Consider the following 21221-nt stretch of genomic DNA (forward strand, 5'->3'; position numbering starts at 1 on the left):
CTAAATTAGTACCAGGGAAATAACTAGGCTGTTAGTGTCCACTTCCAGACGAAAATGGATATATTACACACACTCTCTGTCTCTGTCTATCTCTTTTCTCCTGCTAGAGTGCTTAGTTAGATGTGAAGAAGCCCTTGCGCGCGCCCTCTTCTTCCTCCGTGTTCCGTTATATCTAATCCAAGTCAGTTCAGTAACAGTAGTTACTAGTTGGACTGCGCCCCCCCTTCTCCCCTCCCCCTTCTCGGAGAACTACTTACTAGTCTTCCACCACTACTCGGCAGACCCCACGCCGGCTCTACTTTTTTCTCGAGAGAGGTTCCGATGAACCGCTGAGCCCAGCCAAAGTGCCAAACACGCTATTGACTGGCGCCCAGTCCGAGACGAGTGACAATTTATTTTCCTTTGCCAATTTCAGCAGGGGTAAGGTGGAAACAAAACTAACACGGGTGAAAAAAGCAATACCGTCCAATAAACGGAGAATCTCGCCGACGATGAATAGGCCACCCCAAGGTCACGGTCAGCCACGGCTGGGTGCTACCTGGTATCCAGGGGGGCAGGATGATTTCTACATGCCGGAGGTCATATCCCCCTCTCCTCAAAGGTGCGAAACCTCCCCTCGGATGACAGCAGTCATAAGGAAAAAGAACAAACTTCAGGACAAAAAGGGGAAAACACCACCACCCCCCCCCCCCCCCTCCGCCCCCAAATAGAAAACCCTGTCTTTTCCTGGCTTTGTACAGAGTCCCTAGGTTGGCGTGTTGCTAATCGAGAAATCCTCCTTCCATTAGGGTCATGCCAGAAGTCCCGGAGAACATGCAAGATAATATCGCGCACCTCGAACACGAGGCCCGAAACCCCCACCACAGCCAGTATGATCGTTCGCGTTACCCTGAACGAACTACTTCTGCGGTCGCTCAGGGACAGGCTTCTCCAACCGCCGCCTACGATTCCGCTCGTTTTGAGCAAGCCGCTGTCCACGACACTATGGACGCCCCCAACTTTTCGCCATTCCCAGTCCTGCGCAATCCCCCACCTAACGTTCCCCCGACCGATGAGCAGAGGGAGGTAAACTTGGAGAGGGCCCGCATGGCCGTGCTGTCGTCAAATGATCCTGATATGCAGTTAGCCTGGGCGCAGGATGCGCTCGCCTATGTGGAAGTTGCCATGCAAAATGAAGCTCGTCTGTCGTTGATCCAGCCCCCACGCCCTCAGACCCCTCCGGCCGAGCGGCAGTTGAAACTCGATGCGATGAATATCGTCAACTTCCTCGCGGAGCAATATCATCCCAAGGCAGAGTTCATCAAGGGAATGTGGCTGGAGTTTGGCAAGTTCGGATACCGCGTGGACAAGAAGGAAGCTTTCCGTGCCTATTCGAGAGCTGCGGAGAAGGGCTACGCCAGAGCCGAGTATCGTATCGGCATGCAGTTTGAGAGTTCGGGAGAGCCAGAGAAGGCTATCAAACATTACGAGAAGGGAGTTGCGCTCGCAGACTCGGCTTCATTCTATGTATGGCCCCTCCCCATTATCGCGTCCCAGCGAATGCTGATGCTTTGATCAATAGCGCCTGGGAATGATGATCCTTCTTGGACAGCATGGACAACGCCAAGACTATCAAATGGGTCTCAACTATATCAGCCTTGCTGCGCAATCCTGCGACGAAAATGCGCCTCAGGGAGCTTACGTGCGTCCGCTTACTTAACTCTCTTGTGACCATGATTTTGACATGTTGTGCAGGTTTACGGTATGCTTTTGGCACGAGAGCTGCCGCAGGTAAACGTTCCAGAGCAGTTCTTGCCGCTGGATCTGAATGCTGCTCGCGTCAACATCGAGAAGGCCGCTTACCATGGGTTCGCTAAGGCCCAAGTCAAGATGGGTGCGGCTTATGAACTATGCCAACTTAGCTGTGACTTTAACCCTGCATTGTCCTTGCACTACAACGCGCTGGCTGCACGCCAAGGCGAGCCCGAAGCGGAGATGGCTATCAGCAAATGGTTCCTCTGCGGCCATGAGGGGGTCTTCGAAAAGAACGATGAATTGGCGTTTATGTATGCTCAACGTGCAGCCCAAAGTGGATTCCCCACCGCTGAATTCGCCTTGGGATATTTCTACGAAGTCGGTATCTTCGTTCCGGTGGATATCAAAGAAGCCAGGAGCTGGTATGCCAAGGCTGCAGCAAATGGAAACAAAGACGCGACCGGCCGGATCGATAGTATCTCGCGCTCCAAGACCCTATCGAGGAAGGATCACGAACAGGTTGCGATTGCCCGGATCAAGTCGACTCGCTATGGCAATGGCCCGCGAGGGCCCCCGTTAAAGCCGCCTCAGGAGAATCTCGAAATGCCTGATCCCTCCAGAATGACTCTGTCAGATAACCCACCCGCCGCGCCTGCTCCCTATCCTGACAGACCGGGATCTCGTGCTCGACCTGTGTATCCGCCGGGATATCCTATGGGTGCGGACCCCCGGCCAAGTTCTGCCTTTGGAATCAACCCAAACATTCGGTCGAACGCGCCGAACAACAACCGCGCTGCATCGTACGGGCCTAGCGCCATGGGATACCGCTCACCAGGCCCCAGTACGCCTTCAACGACTAGCCCGACAAGCCCAGCGTCGGCGGCACCTAAGCTCGATATTGGCTACTCAGCACCCCTCGAGAATCCTCATCCCGATGCTCGCAGACGTCCTCAGCGACTGGACAACATGCCTCCGCCAGACAGGAGACCTGTGCGGGGTCCTGCTTCCCCCCATTCCCAGGGTGGACCGACGGGCTCTCCTAGGCCGCCAGCCTCGCCTTCCACCGCGTATCCCCCGCGGACTGAATCCATGCCGCCGCCTGGTGCTGCAGCGACCCCCCGGCCCTCGTCTTCGTCTGCTTCCACACCTAAGCCTCCTCCCTCAAGTTCGACTCCCAAGCCTCCCTCTACGGCTTCAAGCACATCTAGCCAAAAACCTGCATCCGCTAAACAGCATGGTAACTTGCCAGGCAAGGGCCCCAAGACATTTGAGGAGATGGGTGTTCCGACAGTCCAGAAAGACAACGATTGCGTATGTAACCTCCTTGAAGGACGCTATCATCAAGCTAACTATGCGCAGATCGTCATGTGATACCCTTGAAGATCTCTTACTTTTGGTCTTTCTTCATCTGTGCCATATTTGAAAGGAAAAATAGTGGACGAGTGGTTTTTGATTCTTTCTTCCCTTCCTTGCGTACAGGATCTAATGTAGATGGTTTTTGGAGTGTTGGAAAATCAGATGGCTAGTAGACGAGAAGACACACAGTGTTTTCTTCCCGTGTCTTGGGCCATCTAAGGATTGCATATGTCGTTCACCCTGTTGTTCTCATTCTTCTTTTTCTTCGAGTCTGCTTTTTGATGTGATGTTTCATTTCGGTATCATGATCTACATGCAACGGCGTAGGACCAAGTATCTTACAGCATGACGAGGCCTTTGTCTGTCCTTCTCTTTTGGCACCTCCATTTCAGCTCGCGTGTTTAGCCTGCCTGAAAGCATCAAATTTGTCTAAATAATATTTAATCCATCGCCTTCCCTTTTCAAATGAGAACCCTGTCCTGTGGCCCACGTGATGCTCCAAGCATACAGCGGACCTAAAACTCGCTGGATCCCACATCTGATATCATGATCTATTCTCTCCACCTTCCCTCCTCAATCTTGCTCGTAAGAATCCGAGCAACGCAATCCGACCTCTCCATGGCCCAGAGAAAAGCGAAGAATGAGAAGCAGCTGGGTGCTGGAGGTGAGCAACCCACAATCTCTGGGACTACAGTCGAGCTGGCTTATGCACAGCTAACAACGTGAACTTGGAAAAGCTACTGCTCCTGATGGTCCTGCATTGGTGCTTGATTATCTTCGTGAGCTTAACCTACCATTTACTATCCTGCTTACTCTGGGGCGTCTTGCAATTGTTGACCGGTCTCGCTGTATAGGAAAACAGAAGTAGAGATCGCTTTTATTCACTTAAACAAGTTGGTGGGTGTTGTTCATTTAGCTAATATGATGTGGGTTGTCAATGAGACAGTCGTCCTTACTCGGTGGGTTTCCATCCCGAAGTTAAGGGTGATGTTGGAAGGTAGGGAAGGGTCTTTTCGTGGCTGATTTACAGCAGGCTACCGAGATTTCGATGAATTTACACAATAAGATTACAAAAGGTGAGTTGCTCTTATTTAGGCGAGATTTTTGTGTGACTTGATACTGAAGCTATATATATACAATAGCACACGCTGTGAAAGCTCTACGAGAACTACACCAGAATAAACTAATCGAAGGACGGGCTGCTGGTAAGCAAACCACCAGCAGTAGAGGAATAAATATGCAATGAGACGAAAAAGTTGATTCGCGATACATCAGGGAAACAGATAGTATACCACGCCCTACAGGAGAGGTCCGACGAAGTGACGCCCGAGATCATTACCGCTTTGCATGAGCAAGCTGAGAAATTGCAGGAGCAAGTAACCGGTCTCGAAGCTGCAGAGAAAAAGACGCGAGCGGAGCTAGCAACCATCTGTGCAAGACCCTTGGTCTCCGAACTTCGACGGGATGTCGGTCAGCTTGAGCAAGAACTTGAGGCAATCCATGCACGCCTGGTGGAGGCGCGAGGGAGTGATGCAGGGACTGTGCCCGTGCGGGTGAAGCTGGATGCTCAAAGAGACTGGAAACATTGGCAGAATCAAGCCAATGTGCGCGGTCGGATTTGTCGCGATCTATGGCGGATGTGTACGGAAGTTGTGCCCGACAACATGGACCGGGAAGAATTATGGGTAAGACATAACAACCACTAGTCCGTATTGATGAGTGAGGGATGCTGACGATGTCGAGATGAAGGAGAATCTGGGATTGGAAGGCCCTTTCCCCAAATGATGATGAAATGTGAGCTAGAGGTCTACTGGTCACAAGCAAACACTGGTCCACGATCCTGAAATCTCCTATTGCCATTGATACTATACATACGCTGTATGGCCCGTGATATATTCTAATGGAAATATCTTTACTCAATCGGGATTATGAGAAAATTACGGAGGAGACAGTACATAGTACATGGTACATGGGAAAGATGCAGATGTTGTGCCACCAGCTACAACGTGAGAGTGTGGGGACGATCCGATAGCGAGTAGATATCTGGCTGATCGGCGGCCGCTCCGCCCTGCGCGGGATCAGGAGAGCGTGATTTGACGACCAGAACCCGAGGAGAGCTAAGCAGCCTAGGCCGGAAGCTGCTGAGGCAGAAAGCTAGGGCCGCAAGATGGGGTGGACGATCAGATGAACAATCCGACAGGTGTCATCCGAACGAATAATTGGATGATCTTCATGATTCAACAAGGAACAGTGAAGCATGGGGCTGTCAACTGAGGGGAAGAAAGAAGCATGCGACACAGTCAGGAGCTGTTGCAGACTCGATCTGACGCCACCAGGGAGGCTTTTGACGCCGGTTTGCCTTTCTGCATCGGGAGACCGTCATGCGCCAGGGCCCTGCGTTTACGGCACCAAGAGACTTAAGGCGTGATGTTGGCGATAAACGTAATCTTCCATTGTAGCCAGCACGAGTGTCCAGCAATTGATATCGAATTGTACTGTATGGAGATGTATGAAGATCGTAGAGGAGGGGAGGAGGGGAGGGGGGTGCGTTTGGTGGAAGGAAGAATGAGGGTGCGCCTTGAACGAAAGAGAAAGAGGGGGGGAAAGGGAAAAGTAAGTGGGGAGAGGGAAAAATGATCAGTAATTCAAGATAGAGTAGAAGTAGTTGCAATTGTCTCGGTCACCATCCATCCATCAATCGAGATCTCTCTCCTCCCTTTTAGAAGAAGAATTTGCCGCCCTCTTCCTCAGGAAGTTATTCATTCACTTGAAAAGTCAATATCTCATTTGGTTCAGGGGGGAAACGAACAAAACACAAGGGATCTCGAAGAGCTGATCGATTGCGGGATTCTGCCTGACATAAAAATATCTCCAAAGTTTGGAGGCAATCGGGCAACTAGAGGTGTAAGCATTCCCAGCCGGTCGGAGATGGAGGCGAAGACTGAGAGAGATTGAGTAGCAACATCGTCCCTCCGAATTGTTCACACTCTGAAGAAGTGCAACAAACCTTCAAAATTGTACTAACTAATTAATTCACTTGCGACCACACCGCCAAAGTAGGGTGATTTAGTACTCTCTTCCCCTACTCTCGGTGATCTTCTCCTCCTCATCCCCACCAGCAAAAACCAGCCGTGGAAATCTCGCCCCCCCGTTCCACCGATAAACCCCTCCGGATTTTTGTGCTCGTCGCCGCCCGCCGTCTCCTGCCGCCGCCGAACCACGCCGCTAAACTGTTCGCTGCTACTGCTGCTGCTGCTCTTTCTGGCGATGCAGCTGTCGGCTTCTCGCAATCCTCCTCCACCTCCCCAACCCCTTCCTTCTTCTTCATCTTCCTCCTCGTCCTCGCACGCTGCTCGTCCTCCACCCCGTGTATCGGGTGAGATGAAAAGCCGCGCTCCTCTCCCGGTCCCCTCCGGCCCACAGGCTCTCCAGAACGGCCATTCCCGCAACGTCTCGGGCTTCGACATGGCTGCCCGCAGTCCTCCTAACCAGAGCAGTATGTTCTTTCCTATCTTTCTCGTTCTCTGCGCACCGCCCTCCCCCCCAAACACCGCCGCTTCGCACTGGCAAGCGAGCCTGGTCGATTCCTCTGCACCCCAGACGGTCTCTCCCACGCTCGTCCCATGGCTCCTCACTCCTTTAACCATGAGAGCTGGATGCTGACTTGAAGGCAACTGTCGCGCAGACACCAAGCATGTGCCTTGCAAATTCTTCCGTCAAGGAGCTTGCCAGGCCGGGCCTGCATGCCCCTTCCTCCATTCTACCGATGCTGCGATCGATTATGCGCCCTGCAAATACTTCACAAAGGTAGGGAGTTGGTGATATCGTGAACCGTTTCGTTCCATGCGCCGAGCATGCTCGATCGATCTTGATGGGACTACATGGAGCTGACCACATTCTGGGGACAATTATAGGGAAATTGCAAATTTGGAGCGAAGTGTGCACTGGCGCATATTCTACCCGATGGCCGCCGAGTCAATCGTCCCAGTCCAGGAATGGCAATGGGAGGAAGCCATCTGAATCTGGGCGGGCGTGTCAACCCGCAGGCCTACGTCAACCAGGACTCCGCGCTGACGAACTCGGTTCTTTCCCAACAACGGATGAATGGCCATGATCCCCGGTATGGCTCTCAGATGCCACCCCAAGATGAATACGCTGCCCTGCATGCGCAACAGCAGCAGCAGCAGCCCCAGCCCACGCAGCAACCCCCTTACGATGCCATCCCCACCATTGATACTGGCTTGGTCTCGGATACTGGCTCGAAGTACGGCTCACCGGTTGACGATCTGCGCTTCCCCATGTCGCCGAGCCATCGTCATTTAACTGCACTTGATGCTCCACTTCCTGCATCATTCGATAGCCAAGGGATCTCGCACGCCGCTCGTTATGGCCCGGTTGCGGCCTCCGTACCCTCCAAATTCGGACTGGAGTTGTCTCCGCCAGCGCAGCGGATGGGCGCTGCGCCGTCAGATGCGCTCCGCAATCTCCGGGATGCAGCTTACGGCCCTGACATGAGAAAACCATCTTCCTCTTTCATCGGTTCATCACCGCCTGGTCTTCTAGACGATAGCATTGGACCACGGTTCCTACACTCCCAGCGGCCCATAAAATCACGAGTGCTCTCTGCTAGCGTTCCTCGGCCTACTGCGCTGGATGATTGGGATGAGAGCAATTTCCCAATGGAGGAAGATTACCTGCCGACGAATCTGCATGACGACGTTCTGACACCACAAGAGCGACTCCGGCGTTTGTCGCGCACCGATCATGAGCTCAGTTCGAGCCATCGCGACCTTAGTGGACTGGGCATGAGTGGGACGAGTTTCTCGAAAGTTGGATCGCCCCTCGCCTCCAGCCCATCTCGATTCGGCGCTCTGTTTGCCAAGCAGCGGCAGAGGAAAGAGGAAGATGCCCACGGCACCTCCCTCACTCACATCGGATCGCCCCTTCGCGAATCTTCTCTCAACTTGGGAACTAGCCCCAGCTTAGGCCCAATTGGTAGCCGGCAGATCTCCGGCGATGTCTCGCCCTTTATCTCGAGTCCCTCTCGTCAGTCATCGATGTCTATGATTTCGCAGCAGCTAAGCAGCGTCTCTCTGCACCCTGGCTCGGCTCGTCATTCGTCATCTGTGGGTGCCAGCAGCCGCCTTGACCGGACAGTTTCGTCGCCAGTCAGCACTAGCAAGATTGACGAGGAACAGGGCGACTTGGTCTTCTCCATGGAAGAAGAGGAGAACAATAAGCGAAACAGCACTTCTTGGAGTCCGCACAAGGCTGATTCTAACGACGACGACGCGTCAACACCAACGAGCAATTCTGGATTCCAGCCATAACTGTAGCTTGGGAGTACAAGTCTAGACCGAATACTCTGCCATTTGCTACTGCATGCATACAATGAATGAGGGAAACCTTAATAGATGAGACATGCAAGAGAATTGGTTGCAGGAAGGATTTTGTTAAAAGTTACACGGGATATCAAAATCAGGGCGAGGAACGAAAAACCAAAAGCATATGTTAACAAAAAGGGCAAGGGGAAAACAAAATAAAGGGAATCAAAAAAAAAAGCACCACAGGTTGGTACCAGTCCATGATAATGTCCATAAGTCATCGTCATCACCAAAAGGATATACCGAGTGCTCTAGGCTTCGGCGCTATTGGAGGGCATTTTGCATAGAACGGTTCAGCGATCTCCAGGAGTTATACAACAGCCCTCTTTTCTCTTTCTCATTAATCGTGTGTCTTTTGCATTTTGCGGGCTCTTAGACCGATTTGGGGAACTTATTCTGGAAGGGGGAGAAGAAGGAAATCTTCTGTTGATGGTCTACCTACTATAACTATCTACTAGTTGTGACATATCATCCTCCCCCTTCAATCTGCATTCGTCTCACACTTCAGGGATAATCCTCACCCTCTCCCCTTAACCCCGGATGGTTCTCACTGTACTCTACCGGAAGAACAGCGGCCGCATTGTTTGATTGACCTTGTGGACCTTATTTCGCTTTTCCAAACTTTGGGGGACTACGGGTACATCTTTCTCCCCCTATATCTTACTCAGTCTTCCTTGATCCCCCCTCCCACCCCTCTCCCTGCCCCATCCATTGCTGATGATTTTGTTGTTTGTATCTAATTTATGAGTCAACGATGTGTGCGTCCCTGTTGGAACTGGGTTTGGACATGCAGTTGTTGTAGATCAGGTTGCGAAAGACCAATTCTCCGGAAGTAGAACATAGCTATGTCTGCACCTCGTAGACTATTGCAATCTGGCACTATGCTATTGCATCCTGACAGGTGCATGTATCATTTACTAAGGGAAAGAACATCTGAGACATGAATACTAAGTTATAACGGAATGACCTTCCTAAAGAGACATCGACTGCATTTAACCTACTACTATACATGAGAACATGGGCCTGATGAATAAAATCTTCTACGATTGAATTTGGTCGGGTAACAAGGGCTTATCGAGGACGAGGACGACGACATCGCCAACCGTTCGAGTCAAGTTTCGTGGTTGTACCCTCATCCTACCTAGCTCGCGGCAATCCAGAAGGCAATTTTTGTCTCACATGAGCATTTGAGAAAATTGAGCCGTAGCCGATCCGAGACAGTTCCGTCGCATAAAATCAAGCTTTAGGTCCAATGTCGCTCAAATACATGGCGTTACCTCTGAGGCTGATGTAGCTCGGCGGCTGCGAGTTTGCCAATATCCGCGCAGTTTCCTGCTGGGACATGTGGTCGGCAAGAAGCCTTCGTTCGTGAGCTTTGGTATCTGTTTGCCGAATACTTCCCGCCTGGTCCTGATAAAGGATTTCATAGAGCTGACTTGTGCCCTGCGTGATCTGGGACGTCAAATTCTCCACGGCCCTGGTTGTCAGAGCGTCCACCCGAGCGGCGAGAGTTGTCTCATCGTCAGCTCGCTGTCGCTTAGCACCTGCTTCGCGCTCGGCCAGTTCATCATTCTCCTTGCGCTTCTTGGCCTCCACCAACTTTCTTCGCTCCTCTTTGGCAGCCAGATATTTAAGTGAATGGCCTAGCTTTTGCTGAACAGATGGGACTATATCAAGCGGCGGGCTCGAGAAGAATAGCACGCGACCCTGGTCATCACAGTGAAACTGTTCACGTATGTCTGCCGGAATGGCAGCATTCGCGGAATCGCTCAAATGGAAGACTTCGATCGGACGAGGAGCGTTGGGATTGTACATTCCCATGGGAGGAACCGGCAACCGGCCGCTAGAATATAGATTATATGGTGTTTGTTGAGCGGCCGTGTATGGATGAGACAGGGCCGACGCTTGGTAGGTAGCCGGGTGAGGTGTTTGAGGGACAAACGCGCTGGCACGCTTCTGCAAGGCAGGCTGATAAGCCTGGGTAGGGGGAATCTGGGGTTGATGGAAATTTACCGGAGGAACTGGTGCCGGTGAGCTCTGGGCCGGAGGAATAGGTGCAGCTGGGGATCGGACCGCCGCCGCAGTTCCAGCCGTCGCGCCGGTGCTTTGATTGTCTATACTGGGCCGTCCAGACGACTGAGGGATCGATGGCTGTCGAGGTGGAGCTGGGGGCAAAGTCGGTGGTGGCAGGGACGGAGGTGGTGACGGGGTCGGTTCTGGGGGAGGGGATTCCTGGTAAAGCGTAGGTCCTGTCAGTGGTGCCAATCACCAGCAGTAGAGAAGAGGGGGAAGGGAGCATGGGGAAGTTTACGTTCTCATCTCGAGGACGGCGATGAACTGCACCGACGACAGGAGGTGCATTGTCGGCTCCCCACGTCGGCTTGGGCAGGTCGTCGGTTTCCTTTGCATCGCTCTTCAGCAAATGCTTGATTGGGCTGGGGATCTTTTTGATCCTTCGGGGGGCATCAAACAGATCCATCTCGTAGTCCTTCTCCCTGACTTCATCAGGGAGACAACTCGCCCACGTTTTGATCTTGTTCAATTTATGCTTCTCCTCATTGTACCGAGCCTCGCAGACGTAGACATCTTTATCGGGAGGAAGACCTCGAGGTCGACCACGATTGTAGCGAGTGAAGAACATCACGAAGCAACGATCCACAATCTCTTCCACCCGGTGATCGCGATACTGACCAGTTTTGACCACTTCATTGGGGTAGAAATGCTTCTCGAAGTGATGGACAGTTTGCTCCGGGCGATAGTACCAACAAGCGTTGATCCATTTCTCACCCTCAGAATCCTGCCATGTGCGGTAGATCTGGGCGACAATGGGTTTTGTAACGTCATTCGGGTTCTGAATATGTACCCAGTCGCCAACCTTCCACAGCTCGCTCTTGTGCAGGATGCCATCCGGTAGGGGCAAGCGTCCATCCTCCATCAAGTACTCACTGTCTGGCTTCTTCTTCTCGTGCTCAGCCAGTTTCCGTGCTTCTAATTGCAAGTCAACCGCGTCCTTATAGATCTGACTCTCTGGCTGGTTGTAGGCCTTTGCGTTGTTGAACATGAGGTCCATGTCCCTCATGAAATGGTCCACCGAATTGTACTTCTTCCGCTTTGACTTCCGCTTGATGATGTCGATAGCAATGGGTTCTCTGATTTCCATGTAATAGTCCGGGTAGGTAGCCTTGTCGGGCAATCGCTCGAAATGTCGCACCTTGAGTTGGCTACCGGGCCCTTTCAGCTTCCGAATACCCTTTAGAACAGCTTTGATTCTGGCCTCCATCGGAGTGTCAACACGCGGTGGTCGGCCACGTTTCTTCCTCAGCTCGGGATCATTCGACTTTTGACCATCATCTTTGCCACCGTCACGTTTACCACCCGGGCGAGGGCCCCTTTTCTTCTTCCGTCGGCTCTCATCATCCGAATCTTCCTCATCCTCTTCGTCTTCCTCATCCTCATCCTCCTCTTCCTCTTCCTCGGGAAGGGGATCGGCTTCGGGAATTTCTCCAAGATCGGGAAGTTCAGCCTCTTCCGCAGTGATGATCCCTTGATCAACCAGTTTTCGAAACTCTGCAATGAAGACATCCTTTTGTTTTCAAATTTGCAGTCAGCGAAACCGAACAGGAACGCATCGATAACCGAAGGTAGAGCCCGAGTTTCTACAGACCTTTATCACGAGCGCATCTTCGTACGCTTGGGATTTGGGGCGGTTGTAGGTTTGCGCATTGTGAGGGATCTAGCGAACAGGATTAACGTAAGCTAATTATGAACCCGGTTGGCGACAGGGCAAGAGAGATGCAACATACTAGGGCACAGTCGCGCACGAATTCCGAGAAGCTTTTATACTCGCGCTTATTGATCTTTTGTTTGAGAATGCTTAGAGCCATGGGCTCCTTGATAATATCATAATAATCGGGAACATTGCGTTTGTTGACGCTTCGCTGGAATAATCTTGATGGATCATGGCCACTGCAATACGTGGGAAAGAAGGGATTGTCAGTCTCAACTGAGGGGACAAGATCCAGCCTCGGACAGAATGCGACCCAGCGCCGCGAGTCTCCTCCGGGTCCAACCCGCAGGACAAGGGGATTGGAGAACTTACTCCTCTTCTCTGAATTCATAGATAGCCAAAACCACATTCATCATTGACCTCCATTGTTCATCTGTGATCCCATCAGTGGGGGCCTGACTATCGGTCTGGCCATCGTTCTCGATCGACTTGACCGGTTCCTCAGGAGCAGGTTGAGGTTGCGCTTGCGACGGCTCCGGTTCCATACTGTAGACGGCCGCGGCCACGCAGGAAACGGCACGCAGATCAGGGCCCAAACCCACTCGTCAGTCTCGATTTCAAGATATCCCGTTAGTAGAGCACATCGACAGCGGGAGCTGATCTGGGGTGCGAACAGGAGTACAATGAGCGCAAAAGCGCACAAGGACGAGATTCGCGCAGCAACTATGCTGACTCATCAGGTAGCTGCAAGAGACCGTGACGATACACGTAACATTACATACCGTAAGAGGCGTCGGTGTTTCATTACATACACACTTACTTCCAGGCTGCACCGCCACCTTTCCCGCCTCCGCCGCGGTCAGGCATTATCTCCCCTCCTGCGGCGGAGATTAACCCTTCCCCGATTGTTCAGGTGCGTTGGGTTCGATTGCTGGTCAATCTTGTCTTCCCCCAGACTTTATCGATCCCCGACTGCGGCAACTACTCTTGAAACAGCCTACTGGAGTCTGAGTATCCTTCGTACACCCTCCAGAACTATATACTTCTTTACCAATCTATCAGCCCGCCAGCGTTCCCGATACTACGTCACAACGAAGAATGAGGATCCGGATTCGCGGTCCGGCGGGACAATCCACCGTCACGCTGGATGCAGATGCAACTGTCGACGACCTCCGGCATCAGATCACGGAGAAAACGGGGCTGACGGCGTACGATGTAAAATATGGATATCCAAATATCAAGCCATTGGTGCTGGGCGGGCTTCCTTCGAATCAGAAACTAGCAGATCTAGATATCACCCTAAACGGGGAACAACTTATCGTCACACAGCATGAGAACTCAGCCCAGTCCCCGATCAAAAGTGAACCTCAAGCAGCAAATCTTTTGTTGAAAGCGCCAGCTGTAAGCAGCACACCGAAGAAGGGTTCTCCTGATGATCCGCCGGAGGTCCCTTCGCCCGACCATAGCGGAACCTTTGTTCTCCGAATCATGCCCGATGACAACTCTTGTCTCTTTCGTGCAGTGAGTAGTGCAACTATGGGAGGAGTAGATGCCATGACCGAACTACGATCCGTTGTTGCGCAAACAATTCAAGCGCACCCAGACATCTATACCGAGGCGGTATTGGAGAAAAAGCCGGACGAATACTGCCGCTGGATTCAGAATGAGGACTCATGGGGTGGTGGAATCGAGCTGAGCATCCTCAGCAAGCATTTCGATATTGAAATATGCTCCATAGACGTGCAGACCCTTCGCATCGATCGCTTCAACGAAGGCGCCCCGATGCGGTGTATCGTGGTTTATTCAGGAATCCACTACGATACAATCGCGTTGTCGCCTTCCAGCCCGCCTTATACTCACTCAGATGTGCCTCCTGACTTTGATACCAAAGTCTTCGACGCTGCAGATCCATTGGTCCTTGAGAAGTCGCAGGAACTCTGCCAAGTCCTGCAATCTAGGCATTACTACACTGACACAGCTGGGTTTCGTCTTCGTTGCAATACGTGTGGAGGGACATTCGTCGGAGAGAGAGGTGCTACACAGCATGCCGAACAAACAGGGCATGTTGATTTCGGCGAGGCTGGCTGAGAAGAACCTGTGCCAGCTCGCCGAGCATTGATCTTCTGAACTATATACAACACCTCTATAGATATCATAATGCGGCTGTTGGCGAAAGCCGCAAACTCTAAATTATTAGACTCAGAGGTTGGGTGCCCCTCTTCCTCCAATGCAGCCGAATAATTAGTCCTTCAGTCTCCATATCTCTCCTTAATCCCTCGCTCAGTAGTAGTAGTTGTACAGCTAGGGAATTCGTCGCCTGAACCCAAGGACCCATATCATGGAGATGTTCATCAATCAAGCGATCGCCAATAGTAGAATAGCAATTGCTTTGTTTATAATCAAACCAGGAGTCATTATCATACATTGGCTCGGAAGCTCTATATCATTGCTACTTCGTCCGCTTCTCCGTCATCTTTATCCTCATCTTCTTCCCCAGTGTCTGCACTATCATCGGGGTCCCCTCCCCACTCCACATCATGATCTATAGGGTCAGTGAAAAACTCATGTTGTAGGGCTTCCTTGGCACTCAGACGCTTGTAGGGATCCAGCTCCATGAGGCCAGCCAACAATCGAGTGGCCTGTTTCTCACTTTCAGTTAGCTCTTCAACACAGCTGGCCCATTTTACAAGTTTCTCCCAGCTATACCCCTTTTCACCGATGGTAGGGATGTTTGTTTCGAATATCTGCCCATGCATGGCTGCTGCAGCTTTCATGCGTCGGGTGCCGAAGATACTCGCCATCTCAATCATAGCGTCAACATCATCAGCCGAGTTAAAGAAAGGAAAGCGGCGTCCAAGTAGGGTCAAGAGAACGACGCCGGCAGACCACATATCTATTTTGGTTGTCTGAGAAGTGCACTTGAAGAGGACTTCAGGTGCACGAAACCCACGCGTTCCTGCTCGATTAGCGCGCCTTGATGGTCGTGAGTCGTTCTTGGGATAGCCAGCTGACAATGTCGTCGGAGAACAATGAGTGTTGTGATAACTGTGGTTATATCTACTACGGCGTATGTAAGCTGCATTTGCGCACAGGCAGGTACCTGTGTACTCAGAACCCTCACGCTATGACCGCAAGTCAGTAAGATGTCGCCTCGTATGACTAGCAGATCTACTCACTTCCGCAAGTCCAAAATCGACTAACACGCCTTCCCGAAGATCAGGATTATAGAGAAAATTACTGCCAAAGCTATAAGTTAGCATCCGACATGTGTCGAAGACATGGTGATTAGCGTGCAGTGCTTACGTTGGTTTGATATCGCGATGGAGAATGTTATGTTTATGGACCGAGTGCAGTGCAGTGAATAGAGACCGGAAATAATGTCGCATATCAGCAACCAGGAATGTGCGATACTGAATGCGAAAGTCGGTGTGTGGAAAGAAGGGTAGAACGGCCACGACTTGATCCTGATAGCGGAAAGCCGTGATTAACGGACATACTGATCGGCAACCCCGAAGATCATGTAGCAGTTCAAGTTCATTTTGAATGCGATGGGGACTACTGGTCACATAGATCTTTTTCAATGCAACGAACCGTGGCTTCCTTCGTTTAACGGAAATCGAGCGGCCGTTGTCACCTTCCACCCGGCGTCTCTTAGAAGGTTGGTCCGTCCAACTGTCCGTATGGTTGCCTTGGAAGGTGTCCCAGTCGTTTTCATAGTGGTCGTATAAGAGGTCCTCTGCTTTGTACACCGTGGAAAAGGTACCTGTAAACCCATGGCCAGCCGGTCAGTCCGTCGGTGCTAGCAGAAGCAGCTAATATGTGAAAGGATACGGCCAAGGCCAAGTTGATCGGCTGCACTATACCTTCTCCGATTCTATTCAACAGCCGAAATCTATCAGATATGCCGGGAAATGTGTCCTCGAGTTTTCTCATGTCTTCTTTCACTGATTCATCAATTTCTTCTTTGTCTTGAGCGTCGTCCTCCTCATACTCGACCTCTTCTCGAATTTGCTCTATCGATCCATCACTATCTGTGGCTGCACTGTCCTCTCTGACATATTTAGGGCCTTGGGTCGCAGTGACAGGTTGCTGTATGCCGAAGGTATCCGTAGGAGCTGCATGAAGAGCGGACATCGCAATGGAGACCGCTTAAAAGGGCTGTTACAGACTAGCAGGGGGGAATCAATCAGAGATAGCTCGATCAGCAGGGCCTGGCAACACGATAGTCAGGTGCAATAAGACTGATAACGTTATCGTGATTCAGGTGGGAAAGGAAGGCGTGAGGATATGGAAATATGCGAATGAGTGCAGGGCGGTGTTGCTAGATCAAGTCGCGCACGCGCACACACACGTGTGGATAGATATGAGGAGAAGCCCCAGTGCTGTTGTAGCGTTATATTGGGAGAAGCCGGTCGTCGCTCCCACTGTTTTCCAGCAACGATCCAAAGATGCTCCAAACAGCATGCAAATCCGCCGCTTGTTTGTTTACTCGTTTGTAGTTACATGCATGATAATTGCAATTTAGCATTACAGGTATTGACAGAACAATTACAAAGCGGAAGGGTCTAAAGCACACCTATCACAATACATGTTGCTGGTGTACTGGTAGCCGTTTGCAGCATGCATTGGCTGTATTGCTGTAATTTGTATTGCTCATGACCTGCTACAATACGGGATAGCGGCGTGAGAGTCTGTAATTATCGAGGGCTGAAGCGTGTGACATAATTTACTGGTACGCAACCCTCAGTCCCCGCCGCCTCACAACCGCCTACCGAAAGGGAAAGATACAAACAAATCCAGAAGCCCGCCGCCCGTCATTTCTTCCCTGCGGCTCTCCTTCCCCTCCAACCTGCGACCCCCCCCCAAATCCAATCCTCCCCCCTCTCCTTCCCGGCTTGCTACCTACACATACATTGCTTTCGCAACGTCTCTCGATCTCGTCGCTTACAATCAAGCTATATGCCCTTCGGGGATAACCCTCGCAGTGGCCGATCATGGAGGACCGAATTCAATTCGACATAAACGAGTCGCTGAAACACTATCTGAGTGACCCGGCCTCTGTCCCTACTCCGGATGCTGATCCGGAGCTGCTCGACTGTGAAACCGATCCCGATCAACTGTCTAGTGCTCTAATCGACAATGTATTGAATCCCATAGTTGATGCGGTCGCGGAAAACCCAGAAGGACTGGCACGATCGTCTTCGTTCGATTCGCTGCAATTCTTGTTGAAGTGCGCCCTGCCCCCTGATATGTCCTCTCGTCCTCAGAAAAAGTCCATTGTTACAAACTTGTTTCTAAACTTTTGACTTGCGCAGGTATTGCTCGTTTTCCCCCACTAGATCCCTCAGCAAGCTTCTTGATTTAATTGTTTCCGGCTTATCGGTCGAGGCGGACATAATTCATGGAGAGCTTGAATCCGATGAGCAGGATGGCATACAGCATCACAAACAGCTCTTGGAGATGTATGGGTTCCTTCTGCAGTGGGCTCTCAGTGCCGTAGAGGTCAAAGCAGCAGAAAAGCCCGCAGAGCCTGTACCCGCCCGCAGGGGCGCAGGAAAATCAGCTAGATCTAAAGCGAACGCCAAAGATGGAAACTGGGACTGGACCGCGCAGATTCAGATCTCGATGGAGACGATGTGCAAGGTGATGAAGCTTAAGCTCAGCAGAATATTCCTGACGACATCTGACCGTGATACGTTCATCAATCTGTTCACCCGCTCAATTTACCTTATTCTCGAAAGCGAACAGCGCGTTAAGAGTATGAGCATTCGGATGCATGCATTTAAGGTCCTTTGCATCGCAGTTAAGCACCACGGCCATGCATTCGGTAAGTTGCTCTGGGTCAGCTCACTGAGGTAGGAACCCAGTAACTAACTTACCGGATAGGCGCCCAGACCTCCATTGTACAGAGCTTGACATATTTTGAGCACCTCTCAGAACCCATGGCGGAGTTCTTGCATATCTTGGCAGAACAATATGATTATCCTCAGCTCTCGGATGAAATACTGAAGTACGTAGTATACCGTACCTCGTATGTCCACGGGAACATTTCCGGCTGACGTTTGTTAGGGAGCTCGGAAACAAAGAATTCAACTCTAATGATACACGCGGTCCTAAGTCGGTGTCGGCGTTTATTGTGAAACTCTCAGAGCTGGCCCCACGACTTATCATCAAGCAAATGACTCTTTTGGCCAAGCAGCTGGACAGCGAGGTAATTATGCACACTCCCTCATCGCACCAGTTACTGAGTAACTAATACTTTATAGTCATACACCCTTCGTTGTGCGGTAATCGAAGTCTGCGGTAATCTCATCGCCGACTTAAGCCGGCAAGAGGAGCGGAGTGACAACTACAAAACGCAGATAAACGCATTTTTCGACGTGCTTGAAGAGCGCTTTCTTGATATCAACCCTTATTGCCGGTGCAGAGCTATTCAGGTTTACATGAGGATTTGTGACTTGGAACAGAAATTCCCCAAGCGACGACAGGCTGTGGCAGAGCTAGCAGCAAGGAGCTTAGAAGACAAGAGCAGTAATGTGCGACGGAACGCGATAAGATTGCTGGCAAAGCTGGTATCAACCCATCCTTTCAGTGTTATGCACGGTGGGCAACTCTCGCACAAGGAATGGTCAGCTAGACTTGACACGGTGGATGCCGAATTGAATGCGTTGCGACCTCCCGAGACACCTGGCTTTGATGGGGCAGATGCATCGCATGTTGACAGTGCGTTATTGGATGATGCCACTCAATTGCCGGAGGACTCCCCATCTAAAGCTTCGGGGTTGAGCGAGGAAGAGAAAGCCACGGCCATTAAAAAGGCTGCTGAACAAGCGGCTACTTCCGAGCTGCTAGCACGGCTACAGCTGACCAGAAAATATTACAATGAAGCCATCCGGTTTATCGAAGTCCTCCAGTCCTCATCTGGTTTAGTTGCTCAGCTATTATCGTCGAGGAACAAGAGTGAGGCCATTGAGGCCATGGACTTTTTTGTCGTGCTCGATGCCTACAAGGTCGAGACCTCCCGTAGCGGGATCCGGCGGATGCTGCGGCTGATCTGGACGAAAGGTAATAGTGACGAAGGAAAGGGAGTTCAGACACACTTGATCGACTGCTATAAAGGTCTTTTCTTCGAGGCGCCAGACTCGTTTAGTCCTAATGACGCTGCAAATTATATCGCGCGAAACATGATCAGTCTCACCTTCGGGTCAACACCCGCTGAACTGACGTGTCTTGAGCAATTATTGAGTACTATGATGAGGGCCGGCCACATTTCGGATGCAGTTATTGCAAAGCTCTGGCAGGTCTATGGTGTGCAAAAGAAAGAGATATCAAGGACGCAGCGTCGAGGAGCTATAATCGTCCTGGGTATGCTTGCTTTGGCGGATCCCGAGGTCGTCATCAAAGAAATCGAGACAATGTTGCGCATCGGCCTTGGAAGCCTGGGTAGATCTGACCTCGTGCTTGCAAAGTATACATGCATTGCATTGCGACGAATGGTGCCAGGCCGCCAAGCAAAGTCCAAGGACGTTGGCATCCCAAAACTGGGCAATGATCACGCGGTTTTGACGAAGCTCGGGGCTATAGTCGAAACGATATCTGACAGCAAAGAGTGGTACGGTGTAGCGGAACAAGCTATTGGTGCTATCTACGCCCTGTCAAAGCATCCAGATGTCTTGTGCTCTGACATACTCAAACGGAAAACCAGATTCGTTTTTCAACTACAAATCCAGCGATCCCCTTCTAAAGTCTCAGATGACGGAGAAGAGCAACGACCTGAAACGGCTCCAACGGATGGACAGGGAGCAAAACAAGAAACATCGTCTACTTCGTTATCTCAACTGCTCTTTGTTGTCGGTCATATTGCCATTAAGCAAATTGTTCATCTTGAATTGTGTGAACTTGACTTTAAACGCCGCAAAGCAGAACAGGAGAAGAATAAAACAACCAATGCCTCGAACCAAAAGAACGACAATGCCGAAGATGACGAGCTTGACCTCATCGGTGGGACTACTGAAGATGACTTCCAGGATGCCATGGCACATATTCGAGAACGGGAATTGCTATACGGCGAGAATTCGCTCTTATCCAATTTTGGACCGTTGGTTACAGAAATTTGCGCAAATAGCAACATCTATGCTGACCGCAATCTTCAGGCGGCGGCAACTTTGTGCATGGCCAAGTTGATGTGTGTCTCGGCAGACTATTGCGAGAAAAACCTGCCACTATTGATAACCATCATGGAGCGTTCTGAAGATCCAACGGTCCGCAGTAACGCCGTAATTGCTTTAGGAGACATGGCAGTCTGTTTTAACCATCTGATCGATGAAAATACTGACTTCTTGTATCGTCGACTGAACGATGACGAAGCTTCGGTCAAGCGCACTTGTCTCATGACGCTCACATTCCTTATTTTAGCTGGTCAGGTCAAGGTCAAAGGGCAGCTCGGCGAGATGGCTAAGTGCCTCGAAGATGAAGACAAGCGTATTGCTGACCTTGCCCGCATGTTTTTCACTGAGTTGGCCGGCAAAGACAACGCAGTTTACAACCACTTTGTTGATATGTTCAGCCTTCTTAGTGCTGAACGTAATCTCGAGGAGGCATCACTGAGACGTATCGTTAAATTCCTGATCGGCTTCGTCGAAAAGGTAAGTCACCGATGGGACATCTCACATGTAATAACCCTTGTCTTCATGTGCTGACCTCTTTTGCACCCACAGGAGAAACACGCCCGGCAATTAGCTGAGAAACTGGCTGCTCGACTCCCCAGATGTGAGACCGAGCGGCAATGGAATGATGTTGCTTATGCATTGTCTCTTCTTCCTCACAAGAATGAAGAAATAACGAAGACAATAACTGCGGGATTCAACAAAGTTGTCACTGCAAACGCCTAGGCTGATGAAATTATGCTTCCTCATGGTAACTTGGGATTTTGGTCACTACATCGGCGCATCGTTTGGGGTCCAGCGGCGTTTGAGGTCGGGTGCTTGCGAAGGAACTACGGATGGATGATGTGCAGGAAT

The 21221-nt window shown here is 51.1% G+C and overlaps 7 protein-coding genes across 7 annotated transcripts; 5 read left to right on the forward strand and 2 right to left on the reverse strand.

Moving 5' to 3' along the window:
- Nucleotides 1–569: 569 nt before the first annotated feature.
- On the forward strand, nucleotides 570–3105 carry An11g11050 (uncharacterized protein; the record flags this gene model as incomplete). Its single annotated transcript, XM_059750587.1, has 4 exons — nucleotides 570–601; nucleotides 789–1506; nucleotides 1562–1681; nucleotides 1735–3105. The coding sequence occupies 4 exons, from the start codon at nucleotides 570–572 to the stop codon at nucleotides 3103–3105; spliced, it is 2241 nt and encodes a 746-aa protein (XP_059601709.1).
- Nucleotides 3106–3708: 603 nt separating this feature from the next.
- An11g11060 (uncharacterized protein) lies at nucleotides 3709–4953 on the forward strand (the record flags this gene model as incomplete). The annotated part of the gene is made up of 6 exons (XM_059750588.1): nucleotides 3709–3754; nucleotides 3828–3869; nucleotides 4092–4166; nucleotides 4233–4295; nucleotides 4366–4775; nucleotides 4894–4953. 6 exons carry the CDS (start codon nucleotides 3709–3711, stop codon nucleotides 4951–4953), a joined length of 696 nt encoding a protein of 231 aa, XP_059601710.1.
- Nucleotides 4954–6471: 1518 nt separating this feature from the next.
- An11g11070 (uncharacterized protein) lies at nucleotides 6472–8420 on the forward strand (the record flags this gene model as incomplete). The annotated part of the gene is made up of 3 exons (XM_059750589.1): nucleotides 6472–6586; nucleotides 6776–6897; nucleotides 7005–8420. The coding sequence occupies 3 exons, from the start codon at nucleotides 6472–6474 to the stop codon at nucleotides 8418–8420; spliced, it is 1653 nt and encodes a 550-aa protein (XP_059601711.1).
- A 1290-nt stretch (nucleotides 8421–9710) lies between these two features.
- On the reverse strand, nucleotides 9711–13068 carry An11g11080 (uncharacterized protein; the record flags this gene model as incomplete). The annotated part of the gene is made up of 6 exons (XM_001395028.3): nucleotides 9711–10706; nucleotides 10786–12057; nucleotides 12139–12207; nucleotides 12278–12440; nucleotides 12574–12747; nucleotides 13022–13068. 6 exons carry the CDS (start codon nucleotides 13066–13068, stop codon nucleotides 9711–9713), a joined length of 2721 nt encoding a protein of 906 aa, XP_001395065.3.
- Nucleotides 13069–13299: 231 nt separating this feature from the next.
- On the forward strand, nucleotides 13300–14390 carry An11g11090 (uncharacterized protein; the record flags this gene model as incomplete). The annotated part of the gene is made up of 2 exons (XM_001395029.3): nucleotides 13300–14204; nucleotides 14351–14390. 2 exons carry the CDS (start codon nucleotides 13300–13302, stop codon nucleotides 14388–14390), a joined length of 945 nt encoding a protein of 314 aa, XP_001395066.3.
- Nucleotides 14391–14639: 249 nt separating this feature from the next.
- An11g11100 (uncharacterized protein) lies at nucleotides 14640–16335 on the reverse strand (the record flags this gene model as incomplete). The annotated part of the gene is made up of 4 exons (XM_001395030.3): nucleotides 14640–15323; nucleotides 15378–15438; nucleotides 15505–15964; nucleotides 16065–16335. 4 exons carry the CDS (start codon nucleotides 16333–16335, stop codon nucleotides 14640–14642), a joined length of 1476 nt encoding a protein of 491 aa, XP_001395067.1.
- Nucleotides 16336–17195: 860 nt separating this feature from the next.
- On the forward strand, nucleotides 17196–21092 carry An11g11110 (uncharacterized protein; the record flags this gene model as incomplete). The annotated part of the gene is made up of 6 exons (XM_059750591.1): nucleotides 17196–17431; nucleotides 17517–18028; nucleotides 18088–18211; nucleotides 18271–18412; nucleotides 18468–20846; nucleotides 20919–21092. The coding sequence occupies 6 exons, from the start codon at nucleotides 17196–17198 to the stop codon at nucleotides 21090–21092; spliced, it is 3567 nt and encodes a 1188-aa protein (XP_059601712.1).
- Nucleotides 21093–21221: the final 129 nt, after the last annotated feature.

This window comes from Aspergillus niger (assembly GCF_000002855.4).
Source record: "Aspergillus niger supercontig An11".
NCBI classification, from domain to species: Eukaryota; Fungi; Ascomycota; class Eurotiomycetes; order Eurotiales; family Aspergillaceae; genus Aspergillus; species Aspergillus niger.